Source organism: Cucurbita pepo, chromosome 12 (assembly GCF_057944985.1).
Source record: "Cucurbita pepo subsp. pepo isolate OVF chromosome 12, ASM5794498v1, whole genome shotgun sequence".
Lineage (NCBI taxonomy): Eukaryota > Viridiplantae > Streptophyta > Magnoliopsida > Cucurbitales > Cucurbitaceae > Cucurbita > Cucurbita pepo.
Genome location: NC_141809.1, coordinates 2,795,050 through 2,817,782, shown reverse-complemented (window position 1 = coordinate 2,817,782; position 22,733 = coordinate 2,795,050). Strand labels below are relative to the sequence as shown.

The window sequence follows — 22,733 nt, the reverse complement described above, 5'->3', positions numbered from 1 at the left end:
TGAATCGCGTTGACGATGAGCGGGTGTTACAAGTACAATTTTTTTTTTTTTTTTTTGTATATATATATATTAAGTACTATGATGGGTAGACAATAAAAAAAAATATTAACTTAATTATTATATAGTTAATAAGGATGTCATACCATAATTATTATTATTGCCATATAAAAAATAATTTAATTAATATAATTTACCTTAATAAAAATATTTTTTAAACCTTTTTTTAAAAAAATTAAGGTTTAGGAATATATATTTTTTAAAATTAATTTAGGAGGTGAGGGATTAACATAGGATAATAAAATATTTTTATTTTAAAAAGAATAAAAAAATGAGGATATTTTAGTGACCCTCAGGTGAGGATAAGACGGACCGATTCAGATGCGGGGGAAACGGTACGGCGTGTAATGCCTATGCGCATGTTGTTTTGCACCGTCTTCTTCGCTGTTAACAATCACGACGTCTCGTTCTTCTCTACGCCTCCATTTCAATCCGCTTTTTCTTTCTATATTATAATCTCCTAAATGCATCATGCAATTCAGAAGAAGGGGTTCATAGATTCTTGAATTGTGAAATCGTTCGAACCCGGTTTCCCCCTCTTCTCCAAACTGTGGGTTGCATTTTTCTTGGCAACCCCACAAAAAACAAGGAACAAACGTTTCGTATGGGGTTGAAGAAGGCTTTCTTGGATTGATTCTGTTCTGGGTTTTTCTTGTTTTTTCGATCCCCTTTTCCTACTTGCTGCCATTGCCGATTTTTTAGCGTCTGGTTCGGATATGGAGGCTGAGAAGAAGTACATTACCTCTGAGGAGCTTCTCAAGCACAACAAACCTGGAGATCTGTGGATCTCTATTCAGGGTAAGGTCTATAATGTCACAGATTGGGCTAAAGAACATCCTGGTGGTGATACGCCGTTTCTGAACTTGGCGGGTCATGATGTTACCGATGCGTTCATTGCTTATCATCCGGGCACTGCGTGGGCGTATTTGGACCGGTTATTCACTGGATTTCATCTCGAGGATTTTCACGTCTCGGAGGTTTCTAAGGATTACAGACGGCTTGCTTCTGAATTTTCGAGACAAGGTTTGTTCGAGAAGAAAGGGCATGTCACTATGTATTCTCTGATTTCTGTTGCTATTATGCTCTTTCTTGTGGTTTATGGGGTTGTGAAATCTGAGAGTGTTTTGGTTCATTTGGGTTCTGCTATGATTTTGGGTATGCTTTGGATTCAAAGTGCTTATGTGGGTCATGACTCTGGACATTCTACTGTAATGTCGAGCCGTGGATTTAACAAATTAGCTCAAATTCTGTCTGGGAATTGCTTGACTGGGATTAGTATAGCCTGGTGGAAATGGACTCATAATGCTCATCATATCTCTTGTAATAGCCTTGATCATGATCCAGATCTTCAACATATCCCTGTTTTTGCTGTTTCTACTAGTTTCTTCAAGTCCTTGACATCCCATTTCTATGGTAGAACGTTGAAATTCGATTCCCTGGCTAGATTCTTCATCAGCTACCAGCATTTCACGTTTTACCCTGTGATGTGTGTAGCTAGAGTGAATCTCTTCGTGCAGACATTATTGCTGTTGTTTTCCACTAGAAAAGTCCCTGATAGAGCATTGAACATAACGGGTATTCTTGTGTTCTGGACATGGTTTCCTCTCCTGGTTTCATACCTCCCCAATTGGCCTGAGAGGGTCATGTTTGTTCTTGCAAGCTTCGCTGTTACATCACTACAACACATCCAATTCTGCCTTAACCATTTCTCTGCTAATGTTTATGTTGGGAAACCCATTGGGAATGACTGGTTTGAGAAGCAAACAAAAGGGACTTTGGATATCTCTTGTTCTTCATGGATGGATTGGTTTTTTGGTGGATTACAGTTTCAGCTTGAACATCATTTGTTTCCAAGGATGCCCAGATGCCAATTGAGGAAAATCTCCCCAATTGTTGTGGAGCTTTGCAAGAAACATAATCTTCCTTACAGAAGCTTGTCATTTTGGGATGCCAATGTCCGCACCATTAATACTCTTAGAACAGCTGCTTTGCAGGCTCGTGACTTAACCAATCCTGTTCCTCAGAACTTGCTTTGGGAAGCTGTGAACACCCATGGATGAACACATGAGGTCAGATCTTTCATAGTTCTTTAATAATATGGTAGCAGCTTCATTTTCGCTTAATTCCAGTGGTTTTCTTATATGATTGTTATGAATTTGGCTTGAATTCTGTGTGTTCTGATGCTCTGAATTGATTGAAAAATGGTGTTTATAAAGTCCAATCCATTTCTTGTTCTGGGTTTCTTTAGAATCTTCAACAATGGCGGTTCTGAGGTTCTTGTTCATAAAGAGGAAGGGGGAATATGCCATTTTTGAAGCTGTGATTGTGACACATTTGGTGGACCTTTGTGATTACGAATCTTTTTCCTTTTTTCCTTATGTCTCGTTGCTTTGTTGAGATCTTATGGCCCTACTACACATGGCCAACTCATTGCCTTACTCTGGCTTGTCTAAGCTCTGTCTTACCTGTCCCCTTCTTCTCTTCTTTTTAGGTCACCTCTCGGGTCGTGTAGAGAACGGGTTGAGGTTGATTCGGTTCGGGTTCGGTTCAAGTAAACTATTAGGGTAAACATGTTTTCGCCCATTTTGACTTGGAACTTTCGATTTCGATTATGTTTTGTAGGTATGTTTTGAGTTGTTTCGGAGATTCGACTCGAAACCGTCTGTTTGATCGATGATACATGTTTAGCTCGGTTGAAAAGAAAGATTATGAGCATTTTAATAGTATTTTGAAGTTTAGGGGTATTTTTTTTATTTTATTTTATTTTATTTTATTTTATTTAAAATTAAAGGGTATTATTGAAATTTTTAATTTTTAATTTTTTTAAATATGATATTTTTATTAATCTAGCTTTATATTTATTATAGTCAATGAAAGTGGGCTATGCCCATATATATCTTTTAATACACTTTATATTAGGTATATCACTTCCTTTTTAAAGAATTTTGGCAAATGAGTTAAATATAAATAGGAAAAATATATACGACATCGTGTAACTGATTACCAAATATTTTTTCGAATCCGTTTTTTTGAGAACCTCTATGTCCCGAGACGCTTCTATGCAAACAACAATGTGAATGAATAATAGTAGTGTACGAGTCAAAATTGAGAGGCCCGTTTCAACAAAGTGGTATCGATACCAAAAGAGAAACATACTTACGAAGTTGAAAAGGGTGGGTGATGATGCAAAGATCGAAGGCACAACCATGAAGATGATACTCGAAGCGATGTAAGATGAACTTGAATGCGTTGAAGCACTATCACATGGTGGAACAAAATGTGATAGACGCCTTTGTATGATGAAACTAGAAGTCATGCACTTAAGACGAAGCTAGTGGGGGTCGAGTGCGTGAGTTACTAAAATTGAAGGACAATTCTTCTCGATATAGGTTTAAATGTATTTTGTGAGGGATAGACGACCTTGGCTCAACTTTTATAATCGATGATTAGAGTTTTTTTTTTCTTTTTCCATTTTTTTTAATTATTAACTATTACGAAGTATATTATGATAGACTTAAAATAAAGTTTATCACTTACATAATTGATATATCAATATTATTTACGTCGTTAACATACTTCATATTATATATAAAATCACATAATATATATAAATAACACACTTAAAGATCATGTACAAATAATAACATAAAGAACCTATAGTATATAGATAAGGCCAGATATTTTATTCTAGTTACATTAATACGACCCACTTTGTAATAGTTAAAAATCATATTTTTAAATGTTAATGACAGGATATTTGGGTAAAATAAGTTTATAGATAATTCCGGAGATTGGATTAAACTTGCAACAACCCAAGTCTACCGCTAGCAAGATATTTGAGTTTTTCCTTTTTCGACTTTTTTCAAAGGATTTAAAACGCGTATGGTAGGGAGAGGTTTCTACACCCTTATAAAAAAAAAATGCTTCGTTCCCATCTCCAACCGATGAGAGATCTCACAATCCACCTCCCTTCGGGGCCAGCGTCCTCGTTGGCACTCGTCCCCCTCTCCAATTGACGTGGGATCTCACAATCAATCCCATTCGAGGCCCAGCGTCCTTGCTATGCTAGCACTCATTTCTTTCTTTGATCGATTTGATCGAGGTGAGATCTCACAAAAACTATACAGTATAAATTAAAATTTTTAATAACATATGAGTTCAATTGAAAATCTTTAAACCATAAGGATAAAATTAAAAATAAACCCGAACCATAAGGACAAATAATAATAATAATAATAATAATACTAACATAAAATCATAAGGACAAATTAATACTCTGTAAAACTATAATGACTAATTTTGTAATTTTTAACTTACGAACTAACGAGACGGATAAGTATTACGCTAAGTGACAAACGACCCGTCGTGATTTTTAAGATATACTTATGTCTTATTTACTAAACTATGTTTCGAGTAATTTTTTTTTATTTATTAATTGTATAGGATGTATGATTTATTATGCAAGTATCGACATGTCGTCTGGTCTAAACCGACAGAATATTGCACTGGACGACGCACAATGCATAAAGTCTACGAAAAATCGTCTCTTTACTCTCAAATTAATTCTCTTCTCTCCATTTCTTATACCAAAAATACATTTCGTCTTCGCCTCACCAACTGACAGACTCAGATCTGCAAGATTCAGTTCCTTCCGTTTCTCCATCTGATTTCTTCTCCAGATCTTGCAGAAATTTGGTGCAAATTCCTTCTATTTCCATCGTTCTTAGCACCTTACGGTGCTCGTGTACTGGAATTTAGGAGCCATTTTGGGTCTCTGGGGTTCTGGTGTATGAATGATGTGGAGCTCGATAGCTAATTTGAAAGAGAATCTGAATAAGATAGCTCTCGATGTGCATCACGACGATGATGAAGAGGAATTTGCGATCTATGGCTCCAATGGAGGGGATGTTGATGTTTCGGTATCTGATCGGAGGAACTCGCATAGCTTTGCTCATTCGAATCCGGTGACGCGGTCCCCGATTGCCAATGGGATTGAGGATGCTCATCATCCTGAGGTGCATTATTGTTTATGGACTTGGTTTCTTGTTATAGCTGAATTGTGGGGAGGTGATGATGCATTTTGATTTTTAGGGGTTTATGAGCACGTTATTGTGAATTGGTTCGGTTTAGTTTATTTTGTAATTTCAATGAGATTATAAGTCAATTAGGTTATATGACAGGGAAGAATAGAGGGTTTGGTTTCAGGAAGGGAGTGTTTGGTTACAAATCGAGAACACCTTTGTTAGCTGATGTTTGATTCCGTTCGAACATTCATTTTAATTAAGGTCTGAGGTTTAAAGGATTAAGGCGTGGTGCACGGCATTAGATGTAATAATTTATAATAGCCACTGGTTCTACAGTTTGTTTTTGTCGAAGATATTTTTACAGTTTGTTTCTTCACTGTTACTTTGTGTCTAAGGCTTGAAATTTTATTTTTGAGAAGTTGGGGAGTGTGACTTGCTTTCCTTGGAGGATCGAAGATTGACTCTACGAAAATCTTAACGATTAGAATTTAAAGGCCACAGCTAGAATTTTGGGAAGCTGCGTTACTAGAGCTCTATTGTGGCATATTTGGCTGGAAAGAAATCTGTATCTTTTCAATATAAATCTCTTAATTTTGATTTTTTTGTCACCTTGTACAAAATAAGGTTTCTTGGTTGGCCTCTATGACAACCCAAGTCCACCGCTAGCAGATATTGTCCTCTTTGGGCTTTCCCTTCCGCACTTTCACTCAAAGCTTTCAAAACGCGTCTGCTAGGGAGAGGTTTCCACACCCTTATGAAGAATGCTTCGTTCTCCTCTCCACCCAATGTGGGCTCTCACAATCTACCCCTTCGGGGCCCAGCGTCCTCACTGACACTCGTTCCCTTCTCCAATCGATATGGGACTCCCATGTTGGCACACCACCTTGTATCCACCTCCTTTGGGGCTCAGTCTCCTTGCTAGCACATCGTCCGGTGTCTGGATCTGATACCATTTGTAACAACCCGAGTCCACTGTTAGCAGATATTGTCCACTTTGGGCTTTCCTTTCAGGCTTCCCATCAAGGCCGATGTGGGATCTCACAACCTCTTTACATTCTAAATTCTTTTGTAACTTACAGCCTACTGATGATTATCAGCAATTGGAAATTGCTTATTCGGAGTTTTCTAGGGGAGGGGGTTTGCTTTACCCAGCCCTTAGGCTGAAAAGAGGCTGGAGGCTTTTCCCTCGTGGAAAAGGAAGATATGCTTTGATAAAAGCAACTTTAATAAGGTTTTGTATATTATGGTTATTGAAGACCTCGAACAATAATTGCCAGTATGTGAAGCATTTTTGTTATTGCTATTAATTGTGTTTTCATACACTGCTTGGAATTTCCAGATTGTGGTCTGGGAGTGGTGTGCCCGTTCAGAGTTCTAATGCTTATTTTCTTTCATTTTAAGAGCTCTTTCTCCCTCCAGAATAAAAGAGGATGAAATTTTAGAAGCTCTTGAAATTGTAAAGGGCTGCTAGTTTTGTTTGTTGTTTTTCTGTTTTTTTTTTTTTTTTTTTTTTTTAAATTTTATTCTTATTTTTTAGCTTCTCTAGCTGGTCATGCACCTTTTAACTACGTCAAAAATCTAGTTTGGTTGGTTTGAAACTCATAGCATATATCCAGGTTCATATATAGCGCTTCTGTTTGTCATTATTTGACTGGCTTATATCTTTGTGTTTCTTTTCTTTTGAGTTTCCTTTGAACTGGTTAACTTAAATCTTGTACGGTGTTTTCATTATTGTGCTTGTAGATTGAACAATACAAAACAGAAATTAAGAGGCTTCAGGAATCTGAGAGGGATATTAAATCATTATCAATGAATTATGCAGCTCTGCTAAAGGAAAAAGAGGTATTCTAGTTGCTCCTTGGAGTTTTTTACCTTTGCACTCACTGTTCTATTTCCCTGTTGTATATAGCCATATCTAGTGATTTCTGAGTAATTTGTTTGTAGTAGTATCTATTAGTTGCTGTCGATGGTTTTTTACTTTAATAGTTTGCATTCTTCTATAATGATGGTTGCTATTGATTAGTGAAAATGAATAAGATTGTTTTGCCCTTCCAGTGTTCACAAAATTAAAATTGCAATTTGGTTATTCGCCGAATCTATATACTTCAATGAATCGGAAAACATACAAGAAAATTCTAATTGCATACCAAACAAACCTTTATTGTTATTTCCTGTGTCATATTCCTTTGGCAGGAGCTCATCTTACGATTGAACAAGGAAAATGGCTCGCTAAAACAGAGTTTGGAAGGCACAAATACATCAACAAATTCACCTAGAGCTGAAAGTTCCAAATCACCATCAAATGGAACTAATGAAATGAAGGTAATTATTGGAACGCGGATGAAAACTTATGAGCTTGATAGATTACTATATGTGGGGCTGGTTTTTATTTATTTTGTGGTTGTGTGTCAGAATTATCACATTTTTGTCAATGACATTACAATGTTATTCCAGTCCCGGCTTTTGCTTTAATACCTCATGCTGCATGGAAAAATGTTAAAGATGTTATTCCAGTCCCTGCTTGTAAGTGGTTTGTTTGTAGGCTTATATTTCTGTAGTTGTAATGTAGAGTTACAGCTTGAAATGCAGGTTTCAAAAGTTTTGGTTTGGGAAATCTGTGGGAAGGATTGGGATTGGGGTAGTAAGTTTAGGTAGTTTTCTTTGGATAAGCTGGCTCGACAAAAATGATAAATTTTTCACTAGGAAGGGAAGAAAACTACACTTATCTTTTTGATATTGTTTTGTATACAACAGCCACTTGGTGCAAGCTTGACAAATCTTTTTTGTAATTGCTTCTTTAGTATTTTCATTCGTGCTAATTAGAAGGGTTTCTAGCCTCCATTAGCATTTTGTATATTTCATTACCGAATGAAATCTGTTTCTCTTTAAAAAAGAAAGTCTTGGTAACATTGAGACCTATGGGTATGCCCAACAAACTTGAGGCTTGGCAAGCCCGGGAGCAAGCATGTTTTCATCTTAAGCCAAACCCACCTAAAAAACCTTCTAGGGACTTGGACAGGAGGACACATCGGCACTTATTATTTATTTATTTTACGTGTTAGTGGTTGATGTATTCAAAAGCTTGTTGGAAAAAGGTATGAAAGAGGATTGTTTACGAGATCTTATGATTGGAATTTATTACATACACTTAAACCACCTACAATTTGCATATGAGACTCCTTTTCTTGGCTAATGATCATGACAACTAATCAACTTAAAGGAGATGTCAAGCTGTTTTAAGTCCTCTTTGTCTCAAGATCAATCTACCTAACTTGTCTGGTCCTAATGTGAATGGCGGGGAGGTGAAGGCCCTTGCTGCTTTGTGAGGTTGTGATGGATCTTGGCCTCTTTCTTGCCTTGCAATGCTGTTGGGCGGGGAGAATAAGTGATTTGGAGTTTTAGGAGCTCATCAAAGATAAGGTCACTAGAAATTTAGCAAATTGGAAGAACTTATACCTTCAAGAGATGCAAGGTTGTCTCTAGCAAATTGATTTCTTTAAAAAATCTCCCTTCACTGTACATTCATCTTCAAATGTTCAAAACAGACAATCAAGAAGCTGGAGGAAGTGTACAGTACAGAGACTTTATTTTGGCGAGGAGGTAAGGGAGCCACTAACCTCATCAAGAGGATCCTTTAAATTTATCAGGCCATGGATCAATATCGCAAGGCCTAAGTGTTCCTCCAAGGTTGACAAACGTTATAAACCAGTAGTTCGTAGGGAGAAATTCTCTTCTAGGAATATCCTTGGCTCATGAGTGCTCCTCTTTGGTTTGCCTTGCCTAGAATATAGTGGCTAATTCCAGGATTTCAGTTATATCTGGAGTTGTATCTAGTGCTAGTCTGATGCTTAAAGGGATTGAGGCCTAAAATTTAGAAGAAACCTCTTTGATGCATAAGTGGAGGAGGGGGCCTTGTTATCTTCTTTCATAGCAACCTTTTCTCCGTACAATATAGAAGTCTTAAGAGCTTGGTCCCTTGAAAGGTGTGTCATTTTCACCGTTAGATCTTTGATCCTCAATATTGTCAACCAGAATGAATGCCTCAACCCCAAAGAAGGTCTTTTTTTATAACGGAAAAATAAAAAGAAATGATGCCCCAATCCGTAGGAGTTGCATACGGCTTCTCCAATTGGACAAAAGAGAATCAAAGTTATAAGAATGAAAAAGAGATGATAGTTTACACCAAGATATTGCTAGGAAGATAATATGTCAAAAAAACCTATCAAAAGATGGATCTTTGTTAGTGAAGACATGATGATTCCTCCCAATCCAAATCAACCATAAGAAATCTTTATTGATATGCATCCAAGAAGCATTTTCTCATCTACGAATGGATGACCACCAAAATTAAGAGAGAGAAGGCTGGGTTTTGGTTTAGGAATATTTTACATTTCCCCGTGATGTTATTTTTTGACTACTATATATATATATATATTTTTTTTTTTTTCCTTTTTAAAATGATTATCATGACGACCTATCATGTTATTGTAGTTTTCTGGATACTTCTTTGTTTTTTGTTTTATCTATATTTCGATCATTTTGCAGGGGAGCGATCAATCACCTACCCGACTGCTTAGGGGGAAGACCCGGCGTAATGGTATTGTGTCTAAGCAGGATGGAATTGCTAATGGAGCTTCACACTCTGGAAAACTTGATTACCAGAGTAAGATGGTACCAGAACATTCAACTTCACAGGTAAAGGATACGGTTATGGAACTCTTTACTCCCTGTTACAGAGAAACATTTCTACCAATTTATGCAGGCAAAATTTAATAAATTAACAATCTTAAATAATTTTTGGATTTTTAATCGTCATATAATAATCTTAAATTAACGGTGATGAGCTGGCCTTTGGTCAAGAAAGGGGGCAAGCTATATGCTTTCAATGTCATGTAATTAAATTTACAGTCATAAAATATAAATAAATTTTCATAAGCCTAATGTTGTTAGGTTAAATAGCAATCTTCCAAATATAATCAAGGTAACTGAGGTTGAAATAGAGTAGATGCTGCAATTAACTCAATGTACTCAAATATGCATATTACCGACAATAGGGCATGATTCTATTTGCTTTGAAAATAACCTTGTAAGAAAAATCTTGGAAAATTGATTAGAATTTGAATTATGATTGAAATTCTTTTGTAATTATACTTTTTTTTTTTTTTTTTTTTTAAATTAAAGGTAATTAGAGAAGCTTTTCGTGATCCCTTGGCTTTGGTTGTTTTTTATCCTTGTGTTGTATGTTTTTGTCATCTAAAGAAGTAATACGGCTCAGTTCTTAGTAAAAATCATTTTTCTATATTGTTTTATGTACAAGGCTCTTTGCTTCAAGTATAAGCTTAGGTACTAGACTTAAGTAGTTGTGGTTTGAGAAAGGATCGTTGGCTGTCTCAATATTTATTTGTTTCTCTCTTATTCTTATTAGTCTATAACATCATGCAAGGATCTTTGTTAGGCTTGAACCACTTTATGACGAAGAAGAGAAAGGTCAAGGGGGTTTCAAATGCTACATTAGCTCAGGACAGTCTAGGGATAAAGGAGCTATAGATGGGTACATCCGAGATCTATTTGGAGAGTGTGGATCACAACAAGGGTATTGTGTTAAAAAAAAAGCATTATATATCCGAACCTAATTGTAGTAATTTAATTATTGGGATAGAAGAGGTTCAGTTGTACGTAGAACCAAAAATCCACAGCAAAGAGGCTGGTTTCCACTTTCATAGATGGAGAATTTTTTTTTTTGAAAAAGGGATGCTTCTATAGTTAGTGTAGAGAAGGAGAGGAAAAAAATGGGTTGGAATACTGTGCTTCGGTACCTTCCAAAATCCAGAAGATGATCAAGGGGCTATTTAGTACTACTGTTAAGCTGGGAGCACTTGGACGTAAATGGAGAAAGTTCCATGGGTCTAAATTGTCAAATTGGTGGAGGTGAAGTAGGCAGAAATGTTATGAAGAAACTGTCAAAAGGGAGGAACAAAGCCAATTTGGAAGCAGGCAACAAAGAAATGGGGTGCACTAGAGAAGGGCTTGGTGTACGAGTGTTGGAGGTATGAAGAGTTGGGGGGAGAGATTCGTAGCTCGTGCAAATAATTAGGGTTAGGAAAATTTTGAGGTTTGGTGCTGGGCATGATAAGTTTTGCTCGAGCCTTTTTTCTGGAAAAAAAACAAGAAAAAGGAAAATCAAGCAGTTGTCCATATTTATGGGCCTGGGGGGCACGATCTAACTGAAATATCTAATCTAATCTGCTGGTGTGGGATTGTTCAGGTACTTTTTAGCAACACCTCAATTAATAATTACGAGAGGGGCTCACAGCCAAGTAGAGGGAATTGGGTAGAGAAAAAAGAACGGAGAACTATGATTTTCTATTGATTTATTCCATTTGAACTTTTGAACCTGAACCTGCAAAACCAATGGGCATCAATCAAAACTTCATCAATTGACCAAAACTTGGAGACAAGAAATGTTTCAAGGGAAAAGCAGTCTTAGTAGTAATTTTAGAATGAATGTTAGAAATATGATAGACAGAAGCCTCCAATACCTTTTACATATGCTGGGAGAGGCGTATAAAGAAGACGGAAGGGTGTGTGATGGAGAGCGAGTTAGTTAGTGATATGAAATAAGGTGTCTTAATCATGCCACAAAGATTTCATAGTGGATGGCAAGATTGTATCATACACGTTTGGATTTAGGGAGACTTCATTATATTTTTCAATTTTAGAGTATTATTTTTAAGATTTTAAGTTACAATTAATTAGTGGTCATTATGGTATTGATAGGCATGAGAGGCATAACCTTTCGGTTGACCATAGGGTACTCTAAGGTTTGTTCTCAAGGCTATAAATAGCCATTCATGTTGTAGCTTTAGCCGGAGGTTTTGAATATTAAAATGAAAGTTGCATATTCTTAAGCCATGAGTTTGTTCTTTTGCATTTTTTGTGTTTAGATTTGCATGTTAGAGTCATTGAAGTAGTCTTGATCAAGCTTTCTTATGGAGTGATTTGATCATGAGTTTAGAAATGAGATTTCTTACTCTTGATCTCTGTCATCAAGATAATCCGTTATAAAAGATTTCTTGGGTTGATTTCTTATCTCTTTTGGGGTTCTTGGATAATTTAGACCTAAAGATCTTGTTCTTCAATAAGGTTGGCACATTAAATCCCAGAGTTTCATAACAGTTAGGGTCAGGGAGCAGAGGAATATTTTGTTATTGTATGGGGGCCCCCAGCATAGTATATGTTAGGAGTGTGGAGATTATCTCAGGTATTTTGTATTATGGAGACTATAGACCTCTCAGTTATCTTTGTTTTCTATGTTTTCCTCTCTTATCTTATAGTATACCCTCAAAAGACTTGCTCTCGATTGTTATATCAGAATACCATTAGGATATTAGAAGCATACTAGCGGAGGTTATTTGTTGGGGGGTTCGTTAGTTGCAAATAAAGTGAGTGGGTTTGAGGAATTTGTGGTAGGCGTATATTGGGATTATTATAGGAAGAAATTTGGTCTTCTTGAACGTTTAACACCTTTTTGATTTTTCTCTTCCAGTAAAATCAATAGCATGTTTCTATTGATACCCTAAAATTTCTGGTTTAATAGTTTTTTTTGCTAGTGTCTGTTTACCATCACAATAGCATATTCCTAATGTTTTTTAATTTGTAAAAAACCAATCACTTATTTGAATTTACTTAGTTTTATTTGTTAATGATAAATGAACTTGACAAACAGATATATGAATTCCTTCTAGGAGCTTACAGATTTTCAAGAAGGGAATATTGGATCACTGCAAGATGTGCAAACTACTCTTGAGATGAAACAGTTAAGGAAGGAACTTCAACAAGAAAGGGATCAGTTGGCAGATGTGCAATTAAGATTACGAGGTCGCATTTTTCTCCTTAAAGATTGAAAGATTTGTCATTACTATTTTTAATATACTCCTATTTATTTCAATTTCTTCTTCCTTCATTGACTCCGATAATGGATATTGATCTCAGTCTATCTCTCTCCCTTACAGAGGAGCAAAAATTGAACAAAAAGTTCCAGGAGGAGTTGAACTCTCTACATATGAACAAGGACAAAGTAAGTTTGAAATTTAAATATTAATTATGAGTTTACTTGGAGCTGAAGTTTCAAACTGAATATACCTTATGCGCAAGTTATTATTTTTTAATTTCATGTTTTCTGTTAATTGTCTTTTAAGTTTGTTTACTTTGTCTTTCCTCTGTAAATTGTTATTTTCTCTTTTGTAAGGATCCGAAAGTGCCATGCATTCCTGAATATCTAAGAGAATTATTGACCACGTTACTCACTCTTTGGTTGGCAAATATCAATCTATTCCAACTTTTGATTGTGTCAATTTAAACTTCAAACTAACAGTTGTATTAGTTTAGATCCTAAACTTCCATTAGTTAATCAATTTTGACCATTTGTCAGTGAGTTGTAGCTCTTTTGAATTAATTCCATTTAAAATCAACTTTAGTCATCGAGATAAAATTATTCTTTTGCAAAAGTCTCATCGAAGTAGGAAAAAAAAAAAAAACCAAGTAATTCTTTCTAAATAAGTACAGAAACATAGAAGAAGCTGAGCAAATAAAAAGTTGATCCTCACATTTCCCTCTGTTATATATATCAATTCTGCACTTAAGGAAGTCTTATACTTGTATGGAAGTAATGCATTAACGGTTTTAAAATCTAATTTTATAGAGGGTTTAAGTTGATTCACTCACGAAAGTTTAGGGTCTAAATTGTATAATTGTTAGCTTGAGGTTTTAATTCATACAACCCACAAGGTTAAGGGTACAATCTCATTGATTTATGAAATTTACAAAAGGATGGAAAATTCATGATTAAATTAAAAGGCTATCCAGATTTATTAAAAGGGAAGCATAGCTATAAGAAGAGAAGAGATTAGACAATTTACACTGAGATACAATATATTTATTAACAAGATCAAAGACCTTATTGAAAGATTATTCTTTGTCATTGAAGATCCTATTCCTTTCTTTCCAGAGTAGCCAAAAAAAGTCCATAGAGATGCTAATCCAAATCAAAGTTTTTTCTGTTTATGAAAGTGAGCCCCACGAGAAGATGATAGAAGTCTTCAACATGAAAAGGAAAAACCTCTGACCAGCCAAACTTTACCAACATTTTGTCTCAAAAAACCCGAGTGAAGGGGCAATGAAGCAAGATGTGGCTTTGAGATTCATTTGCAGCCTTACACAAGGAGCACCAACTGGGGAAGATGGCCATATGGGGCAAGCATTTCTGTAAGAGGTCCAAAGTATTAACGTCTGATGTGGGATTTCCCACAAAAGGAATTTTATCTTCTCTAGATAGCGTCCCTTCCAAATAGTTTCAGCCAACAGAGAATCATATAAGGTTGATGAAGAGATCATATCCTGCAAAAGAGATTTCGTAGTGGGAAATCCATTAGTGGTTTGAGACCACATCCACCAGTCAACCCTTCTAAATAGGGTTGCTGAAGCAAATAAATCAATTCGGCCCATTCAATAGCTTCAGCATCCTTGAGGTTCCTACCCAAATGAAATTCCAGAAGCTATCCTTGGGGTGACATGACTCCTTGACGGTGGCAGTTTTCTGTTGAGACGTCTATATTGGAGAGGAGAACAACTAGCCAAGGCCCCTCTTGAAAGCCACTGATAGTTCCAAAATGAATATGAGCCCCATCACTCACTAGAATTCAAATACACCTAGTAATGAGGGCGCTGCTGCCTTTTAATGAGGTGCCGTTGCCTTTTAATGACTTGGCATGACCCTTCTGCTTAGAGTTGAGATGAAAGAGAGGGATGGTCATATTTATAAAAATAAGCCTTCTCCAGAGAGTCTCCCTCTCATGATTATACCGCCATCCACTTAGAACGCAATGCTCTATTCTTGTCTTTTGGGGAATAACCCTTCCCACTTTGTTCAATGGGGAAGAGAAATTTTCTCCATTCGACTAGGTGGATGCCCGACCCATCTGACCCTACTCTCCAAATAAAATTCCTGCAATGCCTTTCCACTTCTTGAGCCACCTTACTAGGAAAATTGATAAGGGGAAGGTAGTGTGTTGGAAGATTGGAGAGGGTGGCTTTCCTCTTCTTGAGCCACCTTATAACGAAAAGGTAGTATGTTGGAAGATTGGAGAGGGTGGCTTGAAGGAGCATAAGCCTCCCGCCTTTGGATATAAATCAGGAGACCTAGGAAGATCATCTTCTCCCGATCTTTTATATCATTGGGGCTCAAAAAGCCAAAAAATTGGGGGAGATGTTGAGGGGGAGTCCCAGGTACGGACTTAGCCAAGTCCCCAACTGTACATTCAAACCGACAAGCAAGAGCCTCAATTAGAGAGAACATTGATGCCCAAAATTTAAGAATTGTGGAGATTAATGTTTAGACCCAATACCCTTTCAAAATAATCAACAACTTTAAACAGGTTGTTCAAGGAGTTGTCAATCAAAGGGGAGAACGAAATGGTGTGATAGGTCTTGTCCAACAATTTTATTCATCATCAGATGGCAAGGTACCAATAAATATTAGAGAGTTTCCTATCTCTCCTAATTCTCAAAGAGAATGCTTAAAAAGGATGCAAAAAGATACTCTACTTGGCAAGACAACCAGCTAAATATCCAACTTCTCTAGCCCATTCTAACTAACAAAATACCGTGAGCCACACTTCACGCGTACATGTTTTCCATCTCTCACTACTTTCCTTCCCTTCCTACGTGTATACACTTCTACAATCAGGGGCCTATCATGGTGCCATTGGAAAAATAGATATGGTTGATGCTCACCTTCCCATTTCTCACGTGCTTCAATTTGACCTAAAGATTCAGCCTGTGTGAGTAGTGACTTAGGCTATCCATTAAAAGAATGAAGAAAGCAAGGGTACAAAGGGTCACCCTGGGAGACCTCTAGTACAGATCCTCTCCCTAAATGGACCATTATTGATGATAGCGAATTTACCAATGAGACGCACTTCAATCCACTATCCCGATTTTTGACCAAAACCCTTTGGAGCGAGGATGTTGTTGAGGAACCCCCAATCATCCTTGTCGAATGTCTTTTTCACATCAAGTTTAATGTTCGACCCCTTCCTCTTTTTTCCTTTTCCTTTCATCAATGAATTTGTTGGCCTTGTGTGAGGCATTGAGGATTTGTCTTCCTTAGGCTGTTTGATAGTCAATGATACTTTGGGGGAAAATGGTTTTGAGTAGCTCGGAGAGAACACAAGCCACAATCTTGTAAAGATAAGCGGTGAGGCTAATAGGCTGAAATTCGGCTATCATGCAAGTATCCACTTTCTTGGAATAAGAGAAATGTAAGTCTCATTAAGTCTGGCTTTGATAATTCCATTCCAAAGAAATCTTGAACACTCTCATAATGTTACTCCCTTGTTCTTCCTACGGCTAACTCATAGAACATCCTTGTTACGCTCTGCTGTCTATTTGCGAGAGTAAAAAGAACTATTGTGTTGTGAATCACAGCTTCACAATGCATTTTTGTTCTTTTGTAGGCAATAATGAAAGTACTAGGAATCTAGGGCTATCTTCTTAGATTTTGTTATGATGTAATGTGCCTTTAGAGCATAGGTGCACCTAGCATTCACTTGGCTGCGTGAATGCCTAGTATCACCAATACATGGTTTGCACAACACACCTGAAGTCAACTGTTTAAACTAGGATGTGTCTTCCGGCTATTCTAGGGTTAGAGGATGAATTGGAGAGCTGTGTCATTGTTGCAGAGTTGATTATGTTACTTTCTTGTCACTCTTTACTGGATGTCAGTTCATTCCTTTGAATATGTCTACATATGCATGTTTGTTAGTAACTGTACCCAATATGCCCTTATTTTTGTTTGCTTATTAACATTTTACCTTTTCTTAAGCAGGCATCGTTGGAGATGAGCAACATTATAAGAGAATTGAATGAGAAGAAATTAGAAGTAAAGCAATTGCAAGTTGAGTTGAACAGAAGAGAGAATATGAAGTCCGATGATAATGTGGAGGGATTGAAGAGATTAATTACAAAATTGGAGAAAGAAAAAAGTACTCTTGAGGTCGCTAAATTATTTTTAGTTTTTGGTTGCAATAAGTGAGAAATGTGTTTTATATTTATAAAAATTTCTGTGTTCTCATTGTCTAATATTGGCTGCTTCTCATGTACAGATGGGAAAAAAGGAACTTGAAGATACATTGGAAAAATGCCGAACATCTTCAAGTGTTGAAGCCCAATCAAGTTCTTTGGAAATGGTGAAAAGGCATCTAAGTGGTTCAAACGAGGTAATTCTGATCACAATCTGGAATACCGATTTTGTTTACCAGCTGTTCAGATTGTTTGATTTCTCATGAAATCACTGCAGATGTGGTTTGCCTTTATGCCCTATATGTGTTAAAAAATTCTTGCGTATACTGGTTAAATGCATTGATAATGGCGTTAATGAATTGTAGGTTGACTTCCTTTTTTTTTTTCTTATTTTTTTTCTTATTTTTTATTTTTACTTCTTTTACATAGAAATTAGGTCTATCTGGAATTTCCCCTGGAAAAGAAGATATGGATCTATCATTGCAAAAATTAAAGAAAGATCTGAAGGAAATGCAGCAGGAGAGAGACAAAGCTGTGCATGAACTATCACGTCTCAAGCAGCATTTATTGGAAAAGGTTTCCTGTCTTAACCTTGTGGGCTTGATACTTCACACTAGAGTTTGGCCATTTATTAACCTCTGAAGTTGCATGATGTAATTTATCATATGAAGTGCATATTTATCAAGCTTATGACCTATATTCTTTACTAGTTAATACCATACTGTCAATGAAGGCGGGTGAAATTTTTTTAGTTTACGTAAATTTTCCTAATTAAATCTATGATATGGTTATGAATTTGGACTTCTAGATGCATAAATACACTATTAATCCTTTTCTGTTCGTTCAAGAAGTGGGATGATATAGGATCTGATTGAAGTCAGTGCATAGAAGCACAAACTATCTCCTCTATTTTATTTTATTTTTTTTAGTGGAAATCTGAAATCTTGTCCTGATTCAAAACTTCTTGGAAGAACTAGTTGTTTGCGTTCAAATGTGACTGCTTATAGTCCCTTAATGGAGATCTTGATTGTATTTAGTGATCATTATAATTCAGACTGATGTTTGTCAACTGTTTAAATTAAATATGATTGTTGGTGCTTCAATGTTTCTGCTTATATTCTTTTCGTTGCAAGGGTTCTTGCAAACCTTTGGATCTTCTGTGTGCTAGTGTTTTTCTTTAGAACCTGCTGTAGCTGAGTAGTCTTTCATTTCTGGAATTCTGTCAAGGAATCTGAGGAATCAGAAAAGATGGATGAAGATAGCAGAATAATTGAAGAACTTCGGCATGATAATGAATATCAAAGGGGCCAGATATTGCATTTAGAGAAGGCATTGAATCAGGCAATTGCAACTCAGAAGGAGCTTGAGATGTACGGTAAAAATGAACTCCAGAAATCCAAGGAAATTATTGAAGAGCTTAACAGAAAACTTGCAAACTATACGAGTATTATAGATTCCAAGAACGTTGAACTGTTGAATCTTCAAACTGCACTCGGCCAGTACTACGCAGAAATTGAAGCCAAGGTAAAGAAAAATGAAATTTTATTTAAGTTTGTAATAATATATAGAATATGCAATGAGTATCTAAGCATGCCATTTTTTGATTGTGTTATTATCTTATACATACTTTGAACTATAGGAACACTTGGAGAGTGACTTGGCTCGGGAAAGAGAAGGAGAAGCTAAATTGTCTCAAATGCTAAAAGTACGCTGTTCTGACTGTCAATCTATACATACTTCTATGAATAACATGCCTTAGCTCTTGGTTTCTTAAGTGGAGTGTGTCTTCCTTTTTTTCTGTTTATAGGAACATTATAGGGGTCGAGCAAGTTGGGTTGGGATGCAATCTTGGTCCCTGTAGAGATCTTTAATCTCTATTCTAAACCCATGTCCTGGTTTTGGAGAATCTCCAAATAGGGATTGGATTCCCGCCAAAAAAAAAAAATGGTCTTTATTTTTAATTCTAATATGAACTAAAGATAATGTCTCAGATTTAGTTAGTTCTCACTTATCAACTTAACATTTTCATACTCTTTGTGAGTATCTAGACTTTCAGAATTATCATCTATCACATCTGATTTTTATGGGCTTACTTCTTTGAATTAAGGATTCACATTGCTCTCGTAGTTTGCTGATGAGATTTGACCACTTAAATTGTACAATTAATGCTTATCACTTCTTCTCCTTTGGGTTTTCTCGTTATTGCTTAGTACTTTGTTTCATTACCCAGGATGCCAACCAAAGAGAAGATGCATTAAAGAAGGAGAAGGAAGAAATTTTGTCAAAGCTTTCACTTTCTGAACGAGCATTGGGAGAATGGAAAAGCAGAGTAAATAAACTTGAGGAAGATAATTCTAAGCTACGCCGTGCTCTTGATCAGAGTATGACAAGGCTGAATAGGATGTCGGTGGATTCAGATTTCCTTGTTGATAGGTAAATCTTCATAAATATCTTTGATTGGGAATTTACACCCCTGCTCGTTTCTCCCAGCACTTACATTGCATGCTAATAGTCTTCTACTACATGCCTTTTGTTTTTTTGTTTTTGTTTTAGAAAAAAGAGGAACATAATTTTTCATTGACAAGTGATATGTGAAAAGTTATTCCAGCCTTAACCATGACGAACAATGACTATGTTCCTACTGAAAATTTTGTGCTTCAAACTTTAGCCTTGTTGAAAATTTGTTGTTTCTTTTTAACTACTCCAAAGAATTGACATGATAGCTATAGCATTGATCCGCGAAATCTTTGCTTTCTACTTAAAATGTGCACACAATAATTGTTACAAATTACCGTCTGCGGAGCAATGTGGGTCCCCGAAGCTGAAAATTTGTATCAAAGAGACCCATATTGTCTTGATAAAGGAACACCAGGAGTCGATGATACATTCCTTTGAAAGGAGAACACCTAGATAATTTTAAGGCATATTGTCTAGGTACTAATACATCAGCTGCATTAAGACCATGAAGACGAATGTGTCCACAGGGTACTTGCCTTTTCAAATTGCCAAGAAGAGATGTTGTTACGTTTCACAAAGACAAGCTACCAACCATTGTTAGGTTGACTAGCCACTATTGTCCCTTCAAATTGAAACTTTGGCTATCTATATTTTCTTTACTCGTTTGAAGAATTACGTACTTCATGAACACCTTCTCCTCACATCTGATTCTGGCCTTCAAGCAATACTTTTCAATTTTGTTTTTCCTGTGCAATTCAACTATACGGAGTTGTAATACTGATAATTGTTGGGGGGTTGTGGCAGGCGTATCGTGATCAAATTACTGGTGACGTACTTCCAGAAAAACCACAGCAAAGAGGTACTTGTTTCTTTTAATCAACGTATTCATTATATAAGATTCGTGTTTTGTCCGACGCATTTACTACGCCTGCAGACATGTGAACATTATATGAATATGTCCTTTTAGAGTAGGCAACTTTACTTGGTTCTTAGTTGGAATGAAATTAGAATGGATCTTATTTTGACTATAATCAAGATCGTAATTGAAAGTTATTGCACTATTTGGTACAATAATGAAAAGAATGTTGGAGGCTTTAAAGTAATTAATTCTTTTGTTTTGTAAATTGAATAGTTGGGTCCATCTATAGAAATAATTCCATTAATAATAATTTCAATTTGTATTAATTCTGTTTTATGAATTACTTCAACTTGTTGGCCAATCAAATATAGGAATAAGGAATAAGTTAATTAAAGGCCGCGTTTGATAATCATTTGTTTTTCATTAACGGGGATTGAAGCAAGAGAAAGTCAGTAGCTTCTTCCATAATGGAACTAGGGAGAGCTCCATTTTAACTAAAGTTGTTGAATAACTCCACCGCAACTAGTGGTCATCAGCAGTAGCCCTGTTGCTCTTAGAAACACACGATGTAGAAGACATCTCTATAATCACTTTCAGGAAGGGTTTTCCATGAAAGGAATTTGCACTTTTTGGGGTATTTATCCTTCCATACACCATAAGGAAGTGCGCAATGAGGCTAGAAAATGGCCCACTTAGCCTTGCTCTTTTTCCCTTTCTAAAAATTTTCATCTAATCAGTTCTTGTGCATTGCTTATGCAGGTTTTGGATCTTATGGTCCGTATGCTTGGATTTTCTGAAGATGACAAGATGAGGATAGGAGCTGCTAAACAAGGTCCAAGCAAGGGTGTTGTACGTGGAGTTTTGGGCCTTCCTGGACGCCTGGTCGGTGGGATTTTGGGAGGAAGCTCAGCGGAGACGCCGGCTAATATGGCCTCTGATAACCAGGTACACAACTATTTTGGTCAAATATTTGCAATATCTATTTTGGTCAAATATAGGGATTTTTAGTGGGTTTTTGTTTGTTTTTAGTCTAGAAGGATGATTTTCTTCTGGTAAATCCTATTTTTGTCCTAGTTATGGGTTTCTGAAAGTTTCAAAATACAATTTAGTCTCCTGATCTGATTCAAAACCCACTGTAGTCGGCGTATATGGTTTCGAACATGCTCACATCATTTCGTTAATATACATATTCCCCGTCGTGCTATTATCTATCCAACAAAATATGGTAGAACAATGCAAGGGACTGAACTGATTACTTATTTTATTTTATTTCTTGAGAGTTCAAAGACTAATCATTTTCATACAAGAATTTGAACCTAACTTTTATCTATATGTACTGGGATTTCTACCAAACGTTGTACCATTTTATCTTTTTGTGAGTAAAAGTAGAAGTCTCTGTTCTAAGCATGGATTTCCGTTTACAGTCCTTTGCAGATCTATGGGTTGACTTTCTTCTCAAGGAGAATGAAGAAAGAGAGAAGAGAGAAGCCAAGGAAAGCCTCAAGCTTCAGGAAGAATCGCAACTTAACGGTCCAAATGTTGGCAGTATCGATCCCGGAACGAGGGCAACTGGTTCGACATCTGAATCTTCAAGAACAGGTTTTCCTTCGCATCATCATCATCATCATCATCATCAATCGACTCACCTTCCTTTTGGTGGCGATTTTCGCCTTTCAAGACACCACTCTGAGTCTGAATTCTCAACAGTTCCTCTCACATCAACAACTGAGAACACTCATTATAGTTCAAGACCGCTCCCAAAATACTAAGATCTTCTTCATCGGATTTTGTAATTAATAGAAAACTACAGATTATTGTTTGTTAATGAACTACTACTATAAAGCCATGTAATGTTCAATTAATTCATTTACTTGAGTGGTTGGTTAGTGTTGTTCAGCTCACCTGGTGTAATTGTTTGAAAGAGCTATAAATTTCTCAGCTGATTTCATCTTCTGGGTAAAGATTTGGAATAAATACGACGTTTCGATTCGATTTGTTTCGATATTCTTGCTGCATCATCTACAAAATCAGGACTCTAGACCACTGCTCATTTCATTTTTCAAAATTGATGAACCCTTTTTTGAGTCAAAACTTAGGCCCCATTCAACTACTTAGAAACCATATTTCATGCATATAATTAAACCACTTCGTCCCCACTTATCTAACCTAAGAATCAACATAAATACAATATGAACAGCTTGACTTCTTTTTCTACTCTCTCTTTATTAGTGCATTTACAACCACAATATCCCAAC

The 22,733-nt window shown here is 36.3% G+C and overlaps 2 protein-coding genes across 4 annotated transcripts; both read left to right on the top strand.

Annotated features, from left to right (window-relative positions):
- Positions 1-370: 370 nt before the first annotated feature.
- Positions 371-2,801, top strand: LOC111807163 (delta(8)-fatty-acid desaturase 2). 2 transcript variants are annotated; one of them, XM_087129216.1, is made up of 2 exons: positions 371-2,126; positions 2,306-2,646. In XM_087129216.1, the coding sequence occupies exon 1, from the start codon at positions 774-776 to the stop codon at positions 2,115-2,117; it is 1,344 nt and encodes a 447-aa protein (XP_086985342.1). In that variant the 5' UTR covers positions 371-773; the 3' UTR covers positions 2,118-2,126; positions 2,306-2,646. The 2 variants fall into 2 exon arrangements, with proteins under 2 accessions (XP_086985342.1, XP_023548521.2); XM_023692753.2 differs by having other exon boundaries at positions 372-2,126; positions 2,549-2,801.
- Positions 2,802-4,622: 1,821 nt separating this feature from the next.
- Positions 4,623-22,472, top strand: LOC111806831 (golgin candidate 4). Of its 2 annotated transcripts, none has more exons than XM_087129098.1 (15): positions 4,623-5,072; positions 6,825-6,923; positions 7,275-7,403; positions 9,627-9,776; positions 12,827-12,959; positions 13,094-13,158; positions 16,969-17,136; positions 17,246-17,359; positions 17,592-17,738; positions 18,390-18,686; positions 18,802-18,867; positions 19,393-19,595; positions 20,424-20,478; positions 21,238-21,423; positions 21,903-22,472. In XM_087129098.1, exons 1-15 carry the CDS (start codon positions 4,851-4,853, stop codon positions 22,245-22,247), a joined length of 2,379 nt encoding a protein of 792 aa, XP_086985224.1. In that variant the 5' UTR covers positions 4,623-4,850; the 3' UTR covers positions 22,248-22,472. The 2 variants fall into 2 exon arrangements, with proteins under 2 accessions (XP_086985224.1, XP_086985223.1); XM_087129097.1 differs by having other exon boundaries at positions 16,966-17,136.
- Positions 22,473-22,733: the final 261 nt, after the last annotated feature.

Coding starts and splice junctions, on each gene's coding strand:
- LOC111807163 (XM_023692753.2), top strand. CDS start 774: ATGGAGGCTGAGAAGAAGTACATTACCTCTGAGGAGCTTCTCAAGCAC.
- LOC111806831 (XM_087129097.1), top strand. CDS start 4,851: ATGATGTGGAGCTCGATAGCTAATTTGAAAGAGAATCTGAATAAGATA. Junction 13,159..16,965: donor TACATATGAACAAGGACAAA/GTAAGTTTGAAA, acceptor CCTTTTCTTAAG/CAGGCATCGTTGGAGATGAG. Junction 17,360..17,591: donor ATCTAAGTGGTTCAAACGAG/GTAATTCTGATC, acceptor TCTTTTACATAG/AAATTAGGTCTATCTGGAAT.